Source organism: Bactrocera latifrons, unplaced genomic scaffold (genome assembly GCF_001853355.1).
Source record: "Bactrocera latifrons isolate USDA-ARS-PBARC rearing strain unplaced genomic scaffold, ASM185335v1 scaffold_37, whole genome shotgun sequence".
NCBI classification, from domain to species: Eukaryota; Metazoa; Arthropoda; class Insecta; order Diptera; family Tephritidae; genus Bactrocera; species Bactrocera latifrons.
Genome location: NW_017537012.1, coordinates 1,896,834 through 1,918,160, shown reverse-complemented (window position 1 = coordinate 1,918,160; position 21,327 = coordinate 1,896,834). Strand labels below are relative to the sequence as shown.

At 33.7% G+C, this 21,327-nt stretch overlaps 4 protein-coding genes across 4 annotated transcripts in view; 2 read left to right on the top strand and 2 right to left on the bottom strand.

The window, feature by feature from the left end:
- The window catches only part of LOC108971984 (immunoglobulin domain-containing protein oig-4), a 1,928-nt gene extending 499 nt beyond the window's left edge, over positions 1 to 1,429 (top strand). Inside the window, exons 2-6 of the mRNA XM_018938367.1 lie at positions 101 to 207; positions 268 to 349; positions 502 to 569; positions 1,128 to 1,203; positions 1,280 to 1,429. Coding sequence (XP_018793912.1) covers positions 101 to 207; positions 268 to 349; positions 502 to 569; positions 1,128 to 1,203; positions 1,280 to 1,362 — 416 coding nt within the window. The 3' untranslated portion in view covers positions 1,363 to 1,429. The remainder of the gene's footprint in view (positions 1 to 100; positions 208 to 267; positions 350 to 501; positions 570 to 1,127; positions 1,204 to 1,279) is intronic.
- The window catches only part of LOC108971983 (procollagen-lysine,2-oxoglutarate 5-dioxygenase 1), an 18,821-nt gene extending 3,683 nt beyond the window's left edge, over positions 1 to 15,138 (bottom strand). The window contains exons 1-8 of the mRNA XM_018938366.1: positions 14,528 to 15,138; positions 12,677 to 12,768; positions 6,401 to 6,540; positions 5,800 to 6,337; positions 5,602 to 5,733; positions 5,424 to 5,545; positions 4,303 to 4,404; positions 4,116 to 4,241 (exon numbers count right to left, since the gene is read on the bottom strand). Of these exons, the coding sequence (XP_018793911.1) occupies positions 4,116 to 4,241; positions 4,303 to 4,404; positions 5,424 to 5,545; positions 5,602 to 5,733; positions 5,800 to 6,337; positions 6,401 to 6,540; positions 12,677 to 12,768; positions 14,528 to 14,660 (1,385 nt within the window). The 5' untranslated portion in view covers positions 14,661 to 15,138. The remainder of the gene's footprint in view (positions 1 to 4,115; positions 4,242 to 4,302; positions 4,405 to 5,423; positions 5,546 to 5,601; positions 5,734 to 5,799; positions 6,338 to 6,400; positions 6,541 to 12,676; positions 12,769 to 14,527) is intronic.
- On the top strand, positions 3,077 to 4,078 carry LOC108971985 (immunoglobulin domain-containing protein oig-4). Its single transcript, XM_018938368.1, has 4 exons — positions 3,077 to 3,267; positions 3,335 to 3,406; positions 3,606 to 3,755; positions 3,815 to 4,078. The coding sequence occupies exons 1-4, from the start codon at positions 3,166 to 3,168 to the stop codon at positions 3,971 to 3,973; spliced, it is 483 nt and encodes a 160-aa protein (XP_018793913.1). The 5' UTR covers positions 3,077 to 3,165; the 3' UTR covers positions 3,974 to 4,078.
- A 208-nt stretch (positions 15,139 to 15,346) lies between the features above and the next one.
- On the bottom strand, positions 15,347 to 20,666 carry LOC108971980 (ubiquitin-protein ligase E3A). Its single transcript, XM_018938364.1, has 9 exons — positions 20,617 to 20,666; positions 20,193 to 20,555; positions 18,953 to 20,112; positions 18,599 to 18,840; positions 18,196 to 18,538; positions 17,914 to 18,131; positions 17,671 to 17,852; positions 16,433 to 16,925; positions 15,347 to 16,372 (listed from the first exon to the last, which is right to left on the bottom strand). The coding sequence occupies exons 1-9, from the start codon at positions 20,664 to 20,666 to the stop codon at positions 16,034 to 16,036; spliced, it is 3,390 nt and encodes a 1,129-aa protein (XP_018793909.1). The 3' UTR covers positions 15,347 to 16,033.
- Positions 20,667 to 21,327: the final 661 nt, after the last annotated feature.

The following is a 21,327-nucleotide window of genomic DNA, read 5'->3' as shown; positions in this document are numbered from 1 at the left end:
AGCCTTTTTAAGTACTTGTTACTCTTTCTTGTATTACTTTAATAAACACTGTTTTTTAAAAACAGTCTAAAATTATTATTATATGATTTTCACCAACTAGGCACCGTCGGCGCACGCGGCGTGTTGCGTAGAAACTAYACGGGCAAAAAACCAGTTGTCATACAACATCGCTCTCAGGATGCCGTCAATTATTACGAACATGAAAATGTAAATTTTTGGTTTTTTACCTTCATGCATATTCAAACGACTACTTATTTACATTTTTAGGGTGCCAAAATAATAAAATCCTCACATTTTGAATTGGATTATACGCTGGGAAGAAAAATTACATTCTTCTGCATGGCACAGGGTAGGTGAAATGGCATAATTTGACAGTAGAATGTATAATGCTTTTATAAAAATTTATAATATGATATATTATACTAAATAAAATTTCAAAAGTTAAAAAAAAATTCGGAAAATTTGTATTTTTTAATAAAATTTTTTCTAAACTCTCTGTAGGCAATCCACGTCCCACAATCACTTGGTTCAAAGATGGTGCCGAATTATATCAGCATCGATTTTTCCAGGTAAAAAAATATAAAGACAATAGACGGAGACGATTTCAGATTTTATATGAGTATTCGATTTTATATGAATATATTCATACGTATATGGTACTTTGGGAAAACTCAAAGTCAGCGCGTGGRCGGGTTTGTCGCTAAAATTTTTTAAAGATACTGTTGAAAGTTGTGGATACATTGGAAATACATATGCCTAAAAAAGCATATATTTTTTTTTTCAAACCACGAACAGTTTATGTAGACAAATCCGGTTCAAATTTGATCTTATGTATAAAATATTTTTTGACTTCAAATTAAATGTTCAAATTTTTTAAATTAAAATTTTCATAAAATAAAAATTTTTCAAGTTACAATTCTCAAATTTTTTCAAGTTAAAATTTAAAAAAAAATTTGTATTAAACCACGAACATAAATGACCCTCTTTGAAGAGATACTGTGAAAATTAAAGTTTTTTTTATTAATATTTATAAATTGGAAGTAGACGACAATATGGGTTTCGATCTTTTCGACTAAACAGCTCAACAGTAATTTATCAAAACCTTCTTCCTTTTAACAACTTTCTAGGTACATGAGTCACACATTGATGTGGATATAATMAAATCAAAAATGGAAATCGATCCGACTACACAAATGGATGCAGGTAGCACGATTTATTTGAACTTTTAAACAAAAAAAGTATATTTTTTCTAACACCTTTTTATTATAAAAATTCACAGGCTACTATGAATGCCAAGCGGACAACATTTACGCAATCGATAGACGCGGTTTTCGCACCGATTACGTTATGATTAACTTTTAGTAAATACAATTTTCTAAATACCAAACTTTTGTGTAAATTTTTTTTAGAAAATGTATACGAATAAATATTGCACGTAATATAAAATAAAATATATAAATAAGTACTAACAGTTAATTTTGTATGCATATTTAACACCTTTATATACCATTCCGAATAAATTTTGATTTAAACCAAATCAGTCTGCGTCGAATTACCTGCAATGAGCAGCCTAATAACAGTAGGGACCATGAGCGAGACCTACAAAAACCTTGCGTATCTACAAAATCTAGTATACTACAAATTCTGTGATCCGAACCAACCTAGTAGAATAATATTTGGCGACAAATTGTCACAATTATTTAATTCAGGCAATTTTCGGTTTAACGTTRTAAATATTTGTTTATGCTGACTTCTGGCCCCAGACAATTGGGTGTAAATGAGCAAATTGTAACAGAGTTTAAGTGATTTGCTGTGGCGTAGCAAATTACAGTGGAATTTGAATGGAAATTTTTGATATTATATTATAAACCTGCAGATAGTGCTCCTTATGTTTAATGTATAATAATAATTGTATTATTATTTTACAAATAATAAATAAATAAATAATATTATAAAATAAAACTGTAGTGAAAGATTTTTTTTTTATTTTTAACTTTGAAACTGGCAGAAGAATAGTTTGCAATTATTTTAAAGCTTTTAAAAATTTTACCAAATTAAAATTTTAAATGTTTAAATTCTAGATTTTAAATGTTTAAATTTTTTCAAATTAAAATTTGCAAACTTTTTCAATTTCTAGTTTGTTACTGTACTATGACCCGAAATAGAAAAAGGTATTTATCAATTCGAAATAAATATATTAAAACCAATAAAGTCAAATCTACTAAATTTAAAACATTTCTTTTAATACAATATTATAATGAATTTTAAATAAAAACAASCTGTAAGATGCCCTAACGCCTGTAATTAGGCAACAAATAGCGTTTTCATTTATGAAAGCAAGAAAATATTTATTTTTCAAAATTCACAACGCCTAAAAATATGTAGCTAAACTTGATTTATAAATAAAACTTAACATTACAGCTACTTTTAGTAGCCTACTAAGTTGACATTGCAAAAATTAGTATGCAGCGCACTGTGCCACAAAATATTATACTTGAAAACTAYTAAACAAATTTAAAGCATCCAAAAAAATATAATAAAATTTGCTCCATGACCTAAAAGTAGACAGATACGGAAGGGTGTCACATGCTTATCATAGTGTCTGCAAAGCTTGTGCGAATTAATCAATGCATATAGCGCTGAAAGTTGAAAATATGCCATAAATGGATAAGTGCCAAGTGGCTGWGAGTGAAATTTCGTGATATGTAGGTGCAAAGGTACAACACAAACACGTTGTGGCCCCCTGCAAAAAGTGTAGCTTTCAATTTTCAAATTTAACAAGACACATGCTGCGACTAACGGTCCTTTGCATTACGTCCAAACACAAACACACAATTAAGCCGAACAACGTGATTGACTGCAGATTCAGAAAATATCCACTGTTTAGTCGTATTTATCCGGTCGAAGTGTACAGCAAGCAATAAGACGGCAGCGATCGTAACGGGCGAGCGTATAGCGCTAGTTAAAGTGTTAACACCCTCGAGCCGTACCGAAACGTAACCGAGCCCAAATTGAAATAAATTATATACAAAACATTACTAAAGTGGTTTCGAAAAATAAACAACTATTTTATAAATTAAGTATTATTTCAAAAACTGTTTTCGTGCAACAATTATATTGCAAAATAAATAATATTTTTGCACAACCACTAATTGTTATAAAATCATGAATGTAAAAGTGCTTTTGATTTSTTTTGGCATGCTAATATTGAGTTGTCAAGTGTGTGATGGCCGACGTGGACGCGGTCGTGGACGCACCAAATCGCGAGTACGTGCGCTTGAGTAGACTAAACACTAATGGTTAATTAATCAAAATAAATGTTTCAAATTTGCAGGTACAAATCGGTTTACCCATAACGGGCAAATATCGCGATCCTGAGTCGGATCAGTATTACAACAATAATAATGTAAGTTTATAGTAATTTCGAAATTGATATTTGTTTTATTGAATATAAAACAATATTTTTGATTTATAAACGCTTTGTCAAACATGACACCCGTTATTCTAAATAMAAATAGCGCTTATTAAAATTATTTTTTCACAAAATTTAAAAAACCCTTATTAAAAAATTAAATCTTACCACACTTGTTTGAAATCATTTACAGGGCGCAAAAATTTTGCAAGCCTCGCATTTTGATTATGAATACGTTTTGGGTCATAAAATTGCTTTCCTTTGCGTGGCCAAAGGTAATCCACGTCCACACATAACCTGGTACAAAGATGGCACAGAGATTTTTCARCATCTCTATATGCATGTGAGTACACAAATTAACAGCTAATAATGCGCTTTTCAATTAACTAACTATTTTGACAGGTACATGAGTGGCGCATTGGCGAGGATAAAGTCAAATCGAAAATCGAAATCGATCCGGCCACACARATGGATGCCGGTCTTTATGAATGCACTGCTGATAATATGTACTCAATTGATCGGCGTAGTTTCAAGACAGATTTCTCTATTGCTTTCGATTAATTTTGTGATGTTTGCATTTTTATAATACTATCATAGCTTTTTCATACCAAAAATAGCTTTTCTGTGCAGCGTTATTTTAGGCCGTTAATGAAGTTTTACAAATAAAATTTAGTTTTAAAATATAGAAATGTTTTTCACTCACGTAAATGAGGCCTTCACAATGTCCACATAGTCGTGTGAGCGCGCATAGTAGCCGCCATCGGAAAGTGCACCCCAGAAATTGCTCCATAATTCATCGTATTTGCTCACCACAGGCGCAACGAATTGTCTGCCATGAAAATAAGTTTTTGTGTTACCAAACAAAGGAATTATTTAATTAAATAAACTACCTATTCATGATTAACAACTCGCGCAGCAATTGCGGGTCATCTATTTGCACAGCGGCGTCCACGAAGAATATATAGTCGCTATGCTTTTGTTTGGCCTGTTGGCTGTGTGAGAAAAAGAAGCACATAATGCAATTAATAATTTAACAAAAAAAAAWAAAAAAAATKTATATTTTTAACTTTTTCTTTAAGAGATAACAAACTTAAAGCCAATTTAGAGTTGTTTTGAAATTAAAAAATACAATAAAAAAATTTTAAATGCTTCGGAGTGGGTATTCCATCTTCGGAAAATAACAATTTTTCTATACAAGAACTTCCAATTTGGGAAAATAACGAAGTTTTCATACAAGAACTTGAGTCCGATTGTTCGGCTTGCATAGCAAATGTATGATGTAGTAGTCCGATCTAAAAACATTCTAAAGATTTTGTACTATTAATTATTATTGTTGTTAACATTGTATGGCAGCTACATGCAGTTGCACTATTGCTTTAGACAATAACCCATGCTAAATTTCATAAAAATATCTCATCAGCCGAAAAAATTCTCCATACTGGCACTTGATTCTGAATGTTCAGTTTKTATGATTCGATCTAGAAAATTTCTTCAAATACCGTTACCGTTTCCTTAGAAAGTAATTTGTACGAAATTTCGGAAAGATATCTCGTCAAATACAAAAGATTTTCATACAAGGACTTTATTCCGGTTGTTCAGTTGRCATGGCCATGCAAGAGCTCGACTCCGATTGTTCAGATTGTATGGCAGCTATATGCTATATTGGTACGATCTGGTATTCAGCGATTCCGACAAAGAGCTTCTTGGGAGAAAAGGACGTGTGCAAAATTTCAGATCGATATCTCAAAAACTGAGGCACTAATTCATGTATTTACAGATAGACAGACAAAGGAACAGACGTAGCTAAATCGGCTCAAATCAACATCGCCAGTATTTAGTGAGATATATTTTAAAGCATATCAGACATTTCATTTGGGTGTTGCAAGCTCCGTGGCAATCTCAATATAGCCTCTGCAGGGTCTTAATATAATTTGAAGCCTCTAATTTTTTTCTCAAAATTAGTAAAAAACAAAAATAAAAATTTGCAACTATAAATGAATCTAAAACTTACAGCGCCAATTCACGACCGTGTTGCTCATTCAGCTCATCGYTGGAAAGCACAATTTTCGCGCTGCGATACTCCTTTTCTACGCGTTTCAGAAAAGTTTGCGCCATATCATCATGGAATTTTTGCTGTAATTACAATTGAATTAATATGTTTTCTATAAAAAAAAATAGGTCGAACGTACATTACTGTAAATGAATAGATGCAAATTTTGCTTTGGATAGTTCAGGTTTTCGATTTTCTGCAGAAACATATCGAAGAAAGGCACTGTTTCTGTTATGATGAGCGCTACGGACACTATGGGCAGGTTCTTTTCCTGCAAATTAAACATTTGTTATAACTTTTTGCATAACTATTTGCACATATTTAGGCATTAACTCACTTGCAATTCCAAACGATCTTCCTGACATATCAAACATTCACCATGGAACGTTTTCGCCAAATAATTTGCAAATGCATTTAACTCGACTTTACTCGGTCCATTACCGTGTATAATACTCGGCTCGGTCATAAAGTTAATATTCTGCAATTTGCCCTCATTTGAGTCCAAGTCCACATTCAGCTTGACATCTTCACGTGCACCATTCAAATTCTGGAACAAACGCGATTGCGTATCCAATTGTACGCTCAATTTTTTACGTTTATCAACATCAAGAAATATTTTCGTATAGTAACGTTGATCATCATCATCGTCTTTGATTTCCTCAGCGCTTAAAATGGTATAAATCTCCGGTGCATAGCCGATAAAGGCGCCAGAGTTCAGGTATGGCGATGAGTTGGCCTCCGACACTGGTGGATATGCCTTAGCCAATTTCACATCAGGCCAACAGAATTTCTCTGCAGAGAAAAGCACTCTAGCGCCGAATTCTTTGAATTTCCTATAAATATCCTTAAGGCCGGTGGTGAAGACGACATCGTAGCTGTGAAGAAAGTAGTGGGAGCATGGTTAAGTAAATAGCTAATAAATTTGTTTTTACGGTTACCTGTCGGTGAACAAAATAATTGTGTTTTTCTCATYTTTGAAAGGCTCGACAGCTTCGCGAAGCAAGCGTATTTTATAGCCGCCACCCAAACCATTCATATTGCCACCTTTCCACTCCTCATCCATGCCAAGCGTATTCACCTGCAGATTGAGTAAATAAAAGCTTTACAGTTTTTCTAAACATAATTAGTATACATACATGCAAWCATGTACATACATATATTGTATAAGTTAATATACATAAATACATATAATAATAGTAAAGCTCAACGACCTCTYATTTTATAAGGTTTTTTAATAAACAAAACAAATTTTATATCACTGCATTGCTTGCTTTTCTTTATTGCTTTGCTAATAGCAATTCAAAACTTGAGCATCAAGCTTAGTATGTATTAATCATTGTGTTGTGCATTCAAGTAAGTTTTTGTTCATTCAATAAAATTTACAGTTTCGAATTTTATTATTTTGTTTGCATCAACTTGCCATCGGCAAGAAATAAACTCAGAAATTAAGATTTTTATTATTATTGAATGTCATATTATAGCTTTTATTGTGATATTTTTCAATTAATGTAATTATATACCTAATATAAGGTTTACGAGGGTTACCACAAAAGTGTTGATCATTAGGTTAAATTAAAAAACTTTACATCATTAGGAAAAAATATGGTTTAAGACCTACTAAATTAGATATCAAATTTTCTTCTCTTCCGCTATAGCTATATTAGTTAAAATTAAGAAAAATAAGAAAAAATGGTAAGTTCACAAGCTATAGTACTATTCACAGGTGCAACTTTTTATAAAATTTTATAAAAATATAGAATATTTATCTTAATTTTTATCGGTTAGTTTGTATGACAGCTACAAGCTATAGTGGTCCAATGTGTCCAATTTCTTCAGAGATTTCATCAGTGCCTTAGGAAATAACCCATGCCAAATTTCGTAAAGATATCTCGTCAAACGCTATTAGTGAAAAGGAATCAACAGCCTCGGACGAGAGACAATAATGATTATCTGTATTACTAGATTCCAGCATAGGAAAATTCACCAAGCACCCCGCCAGTTCCGGATCGAAAAGACACCAACCTTAAAAACAGACATGGCTACATCGATCCAGATCTTTATCTCTAGAATTTATATACATACTGTATAGGGTGTCTGACGTTTCCTTATGGATGTTATAAACATCATGGCAAACTTCGCAAAACGTTGAGGTTGCGAAAGTCTTCTGACCCAGAGTGGAACGTAAAAGATAAATTGACTGAACGTAAAAGATAAGTTAACTGGTAGCTCTTAGCAAGGCTCACATCGCCGMAATGACAGATATCCTAACTGGACACTGGCCCATTGACATTTCGGAGGACGCAACTTGTCAAAGTTGCAATGAAGAAGATGAGTTGAAAACATCGGCAGACTAGAGTTGAAGCATCTCGGTTTGCAATAATTTTTTTGAAACTGAAAAACTTTCTGACTTTCTGAAACAATGATCATTGCTGCGCTTCGCAAAATTCCGCATTAAAGCAGGAAAATAATAGAAATTAGAATAAAATTAGGGTGGATACCCATTTTTTAAGACCATGAACTCAAAGATTAAGCACGAGAAGCGCCGCTTAAAACTTTTAGGGCGCCATTTTCATTACATATGCCTATATTATATGTATATAGGTAAGTAAATACTTAATTGTATAAAAATATAACTAAATAAAATTACAAACAAATGGTTTCAAATGACCCCAATGTCTGTCGCAACTGATGTATAAAAGAATTTGACTTATCAGCAAGATTTATTTCAGGCACGACCACCTAATTCTTGGCAATTGTCGCTTTGACTGCATAAACTGAATGGTTTTAATAATTGTTTGTCTCAAATCGCAACATACATATATGTATGTATATAAATGTAAATTTGAACACGTAAGTATATACAAACATTCGTGTATATAGAAACATGGAGATAGAAATGTACATAAAAATCATAAATACGAAACTTTGACGAAGCTGATAAGCGTAAGCCRGCAAAGCTGAGCTTGTGAACCGGTAGTGGCTTATCTAACACCAGAAAACSTTTTGAAAACTGAGCTGCTGTTAAATAAGGGCGCAAAAAATACATACTAAGTGGTTTTTTACCAAGAATTAAAGCTTTTCGGGGTAAGGAAGGAAAAGAATCAACATAAAATTTTGTATACACTAAAATACAGGTTTAATAAAGTCTGGAGCATTCCTTTGATTTTTTTTTTTTTCAGTCTTAGACTAACCTGACGAGGACAAGACGAAGTATATCCTGTCATTTAAGTCGTTGCCTCGTGATTTGGCTCCCACGTCACTATTGACAGTCATAACTTCGAAKTCGYAGATAATTTCGTCTATCTTAGAACCAGTATTAACACCAACAACAATGTCAGCCTCTTCGGACTAAGTAGGCAATTAAGAAGTAAAGTCCTCTCTCGACGAATAAAAACCAAACTCTATAAGGCAGTGATTATTCTCGATGAGTCGCCGTTACGAGTCTTCGAGAAAAAGGTTGTGCGGAAGGACTTTCAACTCAGCATAATTCTGCCGCTACAACAACAACTTGGTATATCGAATTGGCGCCAAATTMCGAAAAGAAGAAAGGACTGGTGTGTTTGGTTGATCTTGGTTTATTATTTGAAAACCCTATATTCATCGAACGTAGCATTACTGGTGACTAGAAGTGGATTTATGAATATAAAGTCGAAACCGTTCCATAAGCTGGCGAAAGACTCTGTAAAAATTAGCAAAAAACGAAAAAAAAAAATTCACTGAACGACTTCTCAGTCACGGAAGTATATGGGAAATAAGATAACCATAGACCTCTTTTGCAATATTGAAATACGAAAAATGTCGTTTTTATGCCAGTCCGGTTCAAATTTTATCAGATGGCAGAGCATAGACACAGAGCTTCTAGAGAGAAATAAGTTCCTACGCTAAAATGGAAATTAAAAAGCGAGCGAGAACAAAATCTCAAAAGTTCACTGAATCATTTAATGAAATACAAAATAGAGATATCGGTTGGACTACGTGACCGTAAGCATTTATGGACTAGTTGAAAAATATATTGTATAAACGTCAGGAAAATACTTGGCGATTGAAAGAGAGCGCAGTCTACTACACAAGAATCTGTTATATACATACTTATGATATAAATATGTATGAATATATGTATGTAAGTAATATAAACACATGTTCCAGATGTGTTTCAGTGCGCCGGATGCTGCTATGACCGATTTAACAGCTCACTAAACCACATACAAACAAAATCACACACATGCAAGACTTTGTAAATGGTAGTATACAGCTATGTGCAGTTATATGTATGTATGTAGAAAAAATCTATGTGCGCTCAAAAAGCGACCCAGTTCTGATTGTACACATACAAATGTATGCGATTATTTCTTCTTATGACTTCATTATTATTATTTTCTTTCTTTCTCCAACCGGCAAATGATCTATGCGCTCGATTGTGCAATATATTATTTTCCACTGAAAAGCATGTTCAAATAATTAGCAAATTGCATAAAAAACCGTTAGTAAATTAAACTACAATGGATACGCTGAAATCAAAAACATATCGCCGATCGCCTATAAAACGAAAACAAAGCTTTATAAAGTAAGAAAATGATGACTTCTAGCAGAGCGCCGAAAACCAGTGARGCCCAGCCAAGCCTGATAACCGATAATTAACACGATATATGCAAATGGTTTGACGCATAAAACTTGTTAATTAGCATTTCGAACTATCAAACGGCGGAGAAGCGACCAGTCGCGCCCAAGCTGTCAGACATCGTGTACAGTTAAAACTATATGATATTAATTTCAGCAAATTTCAGTGTCAAGCGACGATATTCAAAATTTAGTTGTTTGTTTTGACCGCTTTTTGCGCGATGCTTGGCTGATAGCACGAAACCGAAGACAGGTCTTAAGGGAAACATGTTTTGTTTTATATTTTTGCAGCAACAGCCGRCAAGCCACTGGACCGTGTGGCGGCTGAATCGTAATTTAAAATTTTGGTGGTAAAAAAAGTAAAATACATGCGCACTGTTTTTCATACATAGATCTAATACTAAAGGCATACATATGTATATGTAAAAAAAAATTTATGTATGTAAATAAATTCAGAAAGTGGCGTTTGTAGGCGAAAAAGCCGAAATCAATGAGTTGAATTTGTTAAAAATGAAGGAAAATTGCAATTTTCAAACATACTACCATTTGGAAAAAATTATTTTTGAACAGAATCTGAACTTTCATACCATTTTTTGAGAAAAAGCACGGAAAGTTAAAAAAAAAACAGTTATGCAAATCTTCGTGTTGAGAGCAGAGAGTTAGTGGAGGATCTCAGCATATCTTGTGGATCGACTAAGCACATTTTGGTTAATATTTTGAGTATAAAGCGTGTCAATGCTAGCCTTGTATCAAAGGACCTGAATCTTGAGCAAAAACGAGGTCGAGGAAAGGTCGCAAGAGGAATGGTTGACTAAGCAGCAGCAAAAGAGATGCTTGACAAAGTAGCCGCGGATCCTATATTCATCAAACGCATTTTTACTGGTGACGGGATATGAGCTTATGAATATGGCGTACAAATTGGCCAACAATTTAAAAATGCACCGAAACCGAAAAAAACTCATTATGGATGGATTGATTGAAATTTCTCTGGCCAATAAAAGCTACAGAAAAAATAAGCACATTTTTTGTCAATCCGAGTCAAATTTGATCAGATGGTATTTTTGTTAGAATATTTATGAAACTAAAACTATAGGTAAAAAACATTAAATTTAATAAAACTTCATTAAAAAACTCATTATCATGTATTCATCGATTSAATGAAATTTCTCTGTATAAGTCAAATCATATAAGAATCCGAATTTCTTAACAAAAAAACAACAAATATTTTCGAAATTTATTAACAACAAAAAATTAAACCTTATGATCGTGTTAACTTGTTATACGTTTCTTATATATTTCTAGCGTATCAAATGTATAACTTTTATACATACAAACATACAATATATTCTTGTTTCCATGTCCGGCAGCATTCACTGATAAAAATCAATAACCTATCGCTACCGCAAACGTCATTTATATAAGTATTATAATTTACAGTACAATATATTCTCACCAAAGTGCCATAAAACCATCAACTTATTTAATGCATAACGTAAAGTGCTTGCACCGTCACACCACTTTTCCAAACAGCATCGACAATTCACCTAATGCAATAATTCTTTATGGTAATCGACTAATGTCTTCATTTAAATTTTTAATTACTATTGTTTTATAGTCAAAAATTGCTGCCTTTAGCGCTAGGATTTTTTCGAAAAAAATGCGTTGAAAAACTCGTTATAGCCATTAATATGAAAMAGTTTTTCGTACAAATTGTCTTTTAAGAGCCGCATACATATAAATACATATATTTAGATTATGGTAGGTCAAATAAGGGGAATATTTTATTCGTTTTATACTCTGAAAAGAAATAAGTTCTTAGACACCTCTACGAAAAGCTCTATAAGTATGAGCTTTTATTTGTAACAGGACGGTCCTTCGCCTTACAGTTTTTTTATTTTTTTCTTATTATCAATTATAATATATTTGTTTTTTTACCCACCCTAATATAGATCTGTATATAATTTTTTCTTTTATCATATAAAAATTTGTTTTGTTTTTTGAATTCGCAATGTTTTGATAATAGCGCGGGGATAACCATCGTTACCGATGTTTGCTGTCAACTAAACTATAGTCGCCATTAATTTAAGACGTTAAAGGCATAAATAGTAGACTAGAATAGACGAAAAATGCTGAGGTTTATGCAATGCAGAAACGTGTGCTTAATGATTGTTGCTGTTTTAGTGCTAGCTTAAACCTGTTAATTATATTTGAAACACTTTCGATGACATGTTCCAGTTTTTTCGCAAATAGAAAATCCGAACTAGATATAAAAATAAAAATTTTAAAGTTATTTTATTGATTTTTGTTTTTATCAAATTATATTTTTATGAATTCTGTTACGAATATTTTTAAAATTATATGTTTTATAAATTTTTTTTTTTTTTTTTAATTTATATTTTTCTGGATCTTTGTAAATAGTTTTTAAATTATATTTTTATTTATCACATTTTTATTACATATTATATATATTTTTAGTTATTATGTACACACATATATTTATTAACTTATTTTTTTATTTTTTGTGTCGATGCAACTTTATTTCATAATTCAGAAAACAGATACCTACCTATACAATATGTCCAGTGGACTTCACTCACCTCAATGTCATAGACACGCTTTGCTGAACGCAAGTACCGCAAGTATCCATCAGTGCGTTCTGTCGCCACGGTAAATACTTTTATGTGTTTTGCTGAAAAGAAACATAAAAATGTCAAATGAGACGTATATTCTTAAAAATACTTGGTAATGCACAAAGGCTTGTCACATCAAGTCAGTACACTTAGTAGTTATTTTATTACATTTTGCTTCAAGGCGTTGCGCGCAATAAAAATGTTAACGGTGCTTTTTACAGTTACAAAGCTTGTTCATGAAAACGAAATGTGCTTGAATTGAAATCGTGAATATTCATATTTTATTAATTATAATTGTAAAAATGAGCTTATAAAACAATATAAATTGAAATTTTTATAAAAGCTGAAAACATTAAAACAAAAATATGAAAAACATTAAAAAAAATATGTTACGAAAATATTTTTTTTTTTTTGCAGTGAGTACAAATTTTAACTAAATTGTTACTTTATTGATGACAATTAAATTGTATCGCTCAAACATATTGTGAGTTTAGTTTTGAGAAAATAGCACAAACGATTGTTAATTGAACGTACATATGTACATGCATTATTGTCCAAGGCAACAAAAAAAATGCTTCTGTATATGTGCATTTGTATATATGTATCTACATATATGCTAGCAACATTAGAAATATTGCCAGGCTATATAAATAATATAAATTATGAATTTATTTATGCATATATACACTATGTAGACTATTTTATTACGGTAATCAAAACATCAAACCGGRCCGTTTGTTCTATACTTTATATTATGTTTGTGAATGTGTTTAAGTTTAAAGAAATTAGTATTATATAAAAAAGGGGGATAATCAATACATACATTTACATACATATCTGTGTATGAATAGCCATATAACTATTATGACTTAGAAATTATGCTGATTTTATGGTGAAAGAGTTGTTTCACATTGAAACTTCTCTAGCTGATGGACTTCCAGAAAATTCATTGAATGGAACATTTTTTTATTTTTCAAGATATGTTTATGAAATTTGGTGTGCATTATTGTCCAAGGCAACAATATAATCTGCGGAGAAATTGTTCATATGGAACGATTACAACATATAGCTCTCATSCAAACTGAACGATCGGAATCAAGTGTTTGTATGGAAAACGCTTTTATTTGACGATATCTTCATGAAATTCGACATGGGTTATTGTACAAGGCACCGCTACCAGTTCGGAACAATTTTTTCAGATCGGATCATTATAACATATGGGTTTTATATGTTTTATTCAAAGGTAATTGTTTCTTCTCTAACAATATACCGGCATATTTTCTGAATGTATGTATAAAAAGTCAACTTTTAATTGAGAAAGTATCCAAGAAAGAGAACAACTAACCACAAAGACTAAACATATTATGTTGTGTTGTTGTTGTTACAACAACAACAACAACTAAACATATTATATATTCATATGTACATAAGTATGGTTTGTAAATGGAAAAAGCGTTCTAGTTGCAAAGATAAACAAAAAATTAATATATAATACATAAAAAACAACAAGCATCTACAAAAGTGCATATCTACTATATGAAGAATAGTTTTGTACATTAAACTAATGAACAGGATGTATTATTTTTGTTGAACGACTGAAGTACATAAGCAATCAGAGTATGATTGTGCTGCAGGTAAGAATGCAGACACAGCACAGTCAATGCAATGAATTCAGGGAAATGAACAAAGGAATTAGAATTGAAATGGCAGAGTAATCTCATTCGAAATTGTGTACCATTTCTACGTCCATGTATGTATATGCCATAAGCGGGTGTAATATAAGATCACATATGTATGGAAATAATAAATTTTACTCACCTCCTTCTTCCGCAGCCGCATCGCTGTTCGCATCTGTTGTCGCTGCATTTGTTGACGCCCGAGTGCAACAGGACGATAGGCTAAGCAACAAAAGTAGCGAATGGTTAAACGCTGCTTGCTGAAACAACTGCATGTTTATGAGTAAAATTTATCACTTTTTTCCAATTACTTTTCACACTTTGGAACACATTCGGGTTTGCTATATATTTACAGTGCACACTTAATTAATGTTATGTATTTTGGAACAGCGAAATGGAATATACTATTACGGCACGACCAACACTCTCGGGCACGTCTTTACGTCTGATAGCCAAGAAACAACAAGCTCTCTTTAAGACGATCAGAGACCAAATTGACCACACAATCACAAACAGCGCCAACAAATTTTAGCGAAATTGAATAGACAAATGAGCGCATAAGCCAATGGGGAACTGCTCTCTACTTAAAAATGCTCCAACATAAACAGCTCCAAACGATAAGAATAAACAAGTATTTTAATTGGTTTTATTGCAGGGTAAATTTGAAAGGCTTGCAACACAGCTGCTATATCAGCTGTAAATGTAGTGTTGCCGTATGTTGGTAAGTGTAAACGTACACTGCGAGAAAGTTAATATATATATTTTTTTTAATTCTTAAAATTTAAATTTATAATTAAAAAAAAATTGTTTTAGCAAAATATTAAATAGAACACAATATTATTTCTATCAAATAATAAGTGCACATCTGCTGTTGAATACGCATATATTAGCATTTATTTATATTTGCATATCAATTTTTCAGTTTTCTAGAAAAGAAATTTTAAATAAAATTCAAAAGCTGTTGATTTAAAAATAACTCTTTTCATATACACAAATACAAACGAAAATAAATGTAGGTTGTTCTTGTTGTTACGAAACGTATCGTAGTGAGTGAATTGTTTTGGGTGGCACTCGTGTTGTTTTTATTAAAACTATTATTATGTATAAAATTATTTATGCTTCTACTCAATGTTGCATTGAGAAAATTATGAAAAAATAAATTGAATTCTTTAATATTATTTAACTTGCGAGTAAAATTTATATATGTTTTTTTGAAAGAGTAAAAATTAAATTATTAGCGCTTTTTTCTACCAGCGCACATATATAAGGAAGCTTCAAGATTTTGTAAATTAATAATTCACTGCTCGCTTCATTTAAAGAAATGTCTTTTACATTTATATGTATGCATGTATGTATATATGTATTCATGTATTGTTGTAAACGAACATAAAATATATACTTGAAATAAAGACAAGTCCTCAATAGCTGTCGTAAAGACCAAAAAATCAATTATTTGTAAAGCATATCCTTCAAAAAGAAATAAACAAAAAATAAGAAACGAGAATGTTAAAAGAGAATTATTTAAAACAGCATTCGTTGCGCTTATTTCTCTTTTCACGTATATTCACGCTCCCGTTTCGCTGTAGCATCTCCATTTGATGTCGTTCAATACTCACGGATAAGGGAATAGTAATTTGAAAGCAGCAATTTATAGCATGCCAAAACCTTTTGAATAGTTAATCGCTTTTAGTAGACGTTCCTCCAACTTTTCACGATTGCTATATTCTGGCAGGAGCAATACATTAAAGCATGTATGCGAGGTGGGCAGGCGATCACTGTCGGGACCGTGCCGTGTTATTAGTAGTTTCAGGCGACTTAGACCGCCGACAGGCACACGATCTGAGCCAGTTGTGAATTCGAGTAATTTGCGCTTAGACTCCTCCGGCATAGTGTGTACAACACTCCAAAAGTCTTTGATTACTTGCGAATCCTTTGTATAACCACCCTCGTATTCAGTGGATTTTTCCAATTCAACAAAGTCGAATTTCTATTTTAATTGAAAAATATATTATAATTGGATAATACAACCACCAATCATTTTACTTACCCTACTACCGCATACGAGTAACTCAATTTCCTCTGGCCGAAACAGTAATTTTAATGGCGACTCATCTGTTACCATTTCGAAACCTTTCTTGAAAGCCCTAAATTGTCGTTCAATGCTCTTGTTGAGCAAATAATCGCTGTACATATCAACGAACTCCTGCTTATTCTGTTGACCAACCACTATGTCACCACCGCCGAGTTTCAACTCATGTTCGACAACTTCACCAAAAACGTCGTTATAGCTAATTTTAAATGTTTGCATAAAAACTTCTTCCATATCGGCCTCCTGATAGTCGAGTAACGATTTCAGACTTCTATACAATGTTGGATTCCAATATTTCAAATCGTAAAATGTACCGACCCCGCCCATTAATTTACGATAGACGACCATGGGAAAATTCACAGCCAGAATGATGTTATTGTAAATTGCTAAGCCTAATATAATGCCAATCAACGTGAACTGAGCCTCATTCTCAAATGGCGCCGAATTAAACCTGAAACAGAAAAATTATAATTTTTGTAAAAAATTTCATTTTTATTTAAAAATATTTTGTGATTGTTGTTGTTGTGGCGGTTATCTAATTGACGCTTGGGTGCTGTGGTTAGGGTTGGTTATCATCTAAGCCATCTAACGTTAGCCACAGGAAACGTAGTTACAGTCATGCGTGGAGTCAGTGCACGTAGGACATATAATTGGTATGCCGTTGTCGATTCTTAATAACTAAAAGTTTAAACTGCTCAAGTAACTATAACGAAGTTGCGCAAGGTTTACTCTAGATTCTTGTGGGAACTCGACCTCTCCGTCTACAATGGGTTGTGCATTGACTCCAAGTACACCGTTGGGAGGGAGTGGGTGAATGTGTTAATGGTTCTACTGTGAATGGCGGTCAGTTCGTTAAGGTTATTGACAGTCGGAATTTTAATTCATTACTGTCGATGAGGATAACGTTCTACGTAACCGGAACGAACCCGGATTTTTATCCGGCCAAGGACTGTCAACTAGACAGAATTCTGCCGCTACAACAACAACAACATGAGGATAAGATATAATCTGTACTCCTTCGTCCAGTTCGTCAATATGGCGGCTGTGGATATATTGGGAGATAGTGTCAAGTTCCTTGCAGAGAAGAAGCGAGAAAGGTGTAAGAGATAGCCGTTTGCTTTCGAACACATGCCATCGATTCCTTTGCCCGAAGTCGATATCGTGCAATCATCAGAAAAATAACATTATGTCCTTACCACACAGTGTTGGTATCCTCCTGATGCACAAACATGCCATAGTCCGGATTGAAAATCTCGTCAACAATCAACTGGAAAAATTCTTTGGAAACGCCACCTTCATCAATGCCCTGTTCACCAACGAACTCAACTACTAGCTGCTTTTTTAAGTCTTTCGGATTGCTCATAGCCACAAGCTCAAGCTAAAAGTGAGGAAGAATTATTTAAAATTTGATATTTCAGGCATGAATCACGTGTATTTACCCCTATGAGTGCATCGTCTATAATATTATCACGTCGTACTTTCAATTTCAAGTCAGGTCGTGCCCCAACCTCATTGCCATCAGAAAAYGAGTTCAATAAGGAATAGAGTGATGAATTGCGTTCACTATACATACGTATGCGGCTATCGTAGTAAAGCGCWATGACTTTTGTCGCAGGTGTTAGGATAAATGAATACAACATAAAGGAAAAGTGTAAATCTGTAGAAAAGAATTATACATAATAAGTTTTTAATATGACAATATCAAATTACAAATTGCATACCGTCGCCACTGGGATTTAGTGATAAAATCATATTTCTATATGATAAATAATCGCGATCCATTTGTATGGCATCGCTTAGCGGTTCATTATAGAACTCTTCAAATGGCACCAACGGCACACGGCAGTCCATACTCGATATACCCAACTCTTTCTCTAACTCGTCTTCCGCAAACTTCGGATAATGCGGTTTAGGTACTTGAGTATAGAAGAAGATATCATCGTCATCGTTGTTGGTATCCGCATTTGAAGATGTGTCAGCGTCAGCTGCGCTAGCCGCTTGACTATGAGCATTAATTGAGCTGGTATCCAACTCGCCGGCTAAGATATTAGCATAGAAAGCAATCTGCGTTTTATAGAAATTAATTTATTGTGTAGAAAGATTTTATATTATAGTGTGTTTTACCTTGAGCACACGCGTTACCGCAATCACATCAGTATTTTCCTGTACTGTATCTTCGTCAAGTATTACCTGTAAGGTAATCAATTGTTGACAACACTGTACCAGCGATTGCATTTGATCTTTGCAATGCGCCGCCCATATGCGACCCAAACGCGCCTGAGCAGCAACTGGTAATATACGTGTAGCATGACAAAGCTTAGGCAACGAACGCTCCAAATATTCCAAATCAGCGAAACTATTAGAAGCTGCAAAATAAAATAATGGAAATTTAAGCGTGTAAATTAAAGTTAAGCGCAATATACTGCGAGAAGCAAATTTATAACAAAACACTATTTTAAAGCGATCGGAAAAACTTACTATTTGTCGCCATATCAAAGCAAATAACCAGACAATGGAGCACTTTTTCCCAGTCAGTTTCACGTCCATAACGTATACTTTCCGCCAGCAATATTATGTTGCTATTTAACGCCTCCCCAATGCTCGTATTATTCAAAGCAAACAATTTCTTTTTCACTCGTCTCAAACTCTCCAAGTCTACCAGTGTTTCATTGCTGTTTGACTGTATGCCTGTGTCGTTGTCACCCGCAGTGTTTGTTGCAGCTGGTGTTGATGATGAAAACCCCTCAGATGCGACATCTTCTTCCATTGGCACATCATCGCATTCGATAGACACTTGTGGTACTTGTTGTTCACTGTTCGTGGCATCTTCTTCGGCCGAAACACATGTACTATCCTCATCTTTATCAGTTTCACCCTCTAGTGTACGTAAGTCCTCTTTCTTTAGATCAGTYGGTGATTTTCCAAGTAATTCTTGCAATTTAGTAGCTGTCGTACTAGACGTTAGCTGAGTAGGCAGTACACAAAGAGTTGGCCGACGAAAACTCTTACTGAGCCGATTAATGTGTGGGTAAACTTCGTTTATGGCGTGTAAAAGTCTATCGAATGTGTTAAACTTTTTGCCTTCATCCAATAATTCGTCGATCAGTGCCTCATTGAGGTATGGAACGGGTGCGAATGTTGGTGTAGGTGGTCCAGAAATTGTACTCCCCGCTGGCGCGCTAACATCCATATCTCCTTCTGTGGATGTATTCGAAGCTTGTGTTTTCAAAATATCGTTATAATCAATAGCCATTTCAGCTGCTTCAGCTGCATTACAAAGAATTTCTAGTTGACACATTTCAGCGTCAGCCGCAGTTGTATTGTTTTCAATAACTCTATTAGAATTACCGCGACTCTGTGAGGTTAAGGCAGGTGCAGATGACGAAGCACCGGCCACATCTGCATCTCCTCCATCGCCACCAGTATTATCAAGACTAGCCCCAGCGATATTACTTATATTGCTTTGTTGGCTAGTATGACTGCGCACACTGGCACTGCCAGTGGTAATGGTGCTGTTACCGCTGCTACTACTTGTGCTTGTAGTGCTACTTGTGCTGCTAGTGCTACTATCGTTAGGCGAAAGCATTTCTGAGTCTTGAATGCTGGGTGTCGTAGCTGCAGAGCTTGCTGAGTGTGAACTAAAACAAAGAATGMAAAGAAAAATATGTTTAGGCAATAACAAAAGAAAGAAAAGGATATCTTCAGAGCATTCAATTACCTCGACGGTGAGTCATTTTGTGTGCGTGGCACCTTCGGTGGTTGACTGTAGAAATCGCATAGTTTTGCGTCTTGTGAAAAAAGTTGAATGGCTCGTGCTGCAATTTCGTTTGGATTCATTGGCGCAACCTGTCCACTAGAAGCACAGTTTTGATTTGAACATTTTGGATTCCCACATCCTCGCTGTAGCTGATAAAAATAGCGTTCAATAAGTTCTTTAACAGCAGATCTTTTCATATCTGGAGTGGTGGTGCGGGTGTGTTGTATCGTTTGCTGAGGTTGTTGTTGCTCGTGTTCTTGGTGATTGTGGCTTGTTGAACTATTAGAGACGATATGGCTTGCAGTAGGCGAATCTTCATGGATGCTATAAATGTGAAAAAAGCGGGATTCTAATAAAAAATACGCATACAATTTTGTTAATATACCTTGAAGTATCGTCGCCAATGGCTTSTTCCTTCTCTTTCTCAGCGTTCATCAAGTGGCGTTATACACCCAGTGTTTTAATCGCTCCGAAAAAGTTTTTTATTTCAGTTTATAATTTTGAATATATATAGTTTAATTAAACAAAGAAAATATATAGTGCGGGTTATAGGCTCTTTAGCCGGTCTGCTTAACTTTGCTTTAAAATGTAGATTTGTTTAAAAGGACATTCGGTGAGTTATTTCGCCTGAATTCTCACAGGCTGTTACCTTCTACAGTGTTCCTACTATAAGGAACTGTCAACACAAAAAAAATCGATTGTTCCTGTCGTCTTCGCCAATTCTCGCGAAATTTTTCACAAAATTATTAGCTTTTGGAATTATCGTTCACAATATATTGAACATTATTTTCGTTAATAAATAAATCGTATATGCTTTAGTTTATTTATATTGATTTAAACGTTCTTTTTTATGCAAATATTGTAAAGAAAGCTGTGGAAGAAAAATGTTTAAGAAATTGTCTCCTTGTTGCTACCACAACTGCCAAAAAAATTCTAAAAATCATTCAAACAGGGTTGCATACGACATTTCGATTCAAGATAAACATTATACATTTTTTGTATAGAATATTAGGAGGATTTTTTCACACTTTTCCGTAAAAGCTTCGAAAATATTAACTAACTTTATAATTAAAAGCCAAACAAATCGCTATGTGTT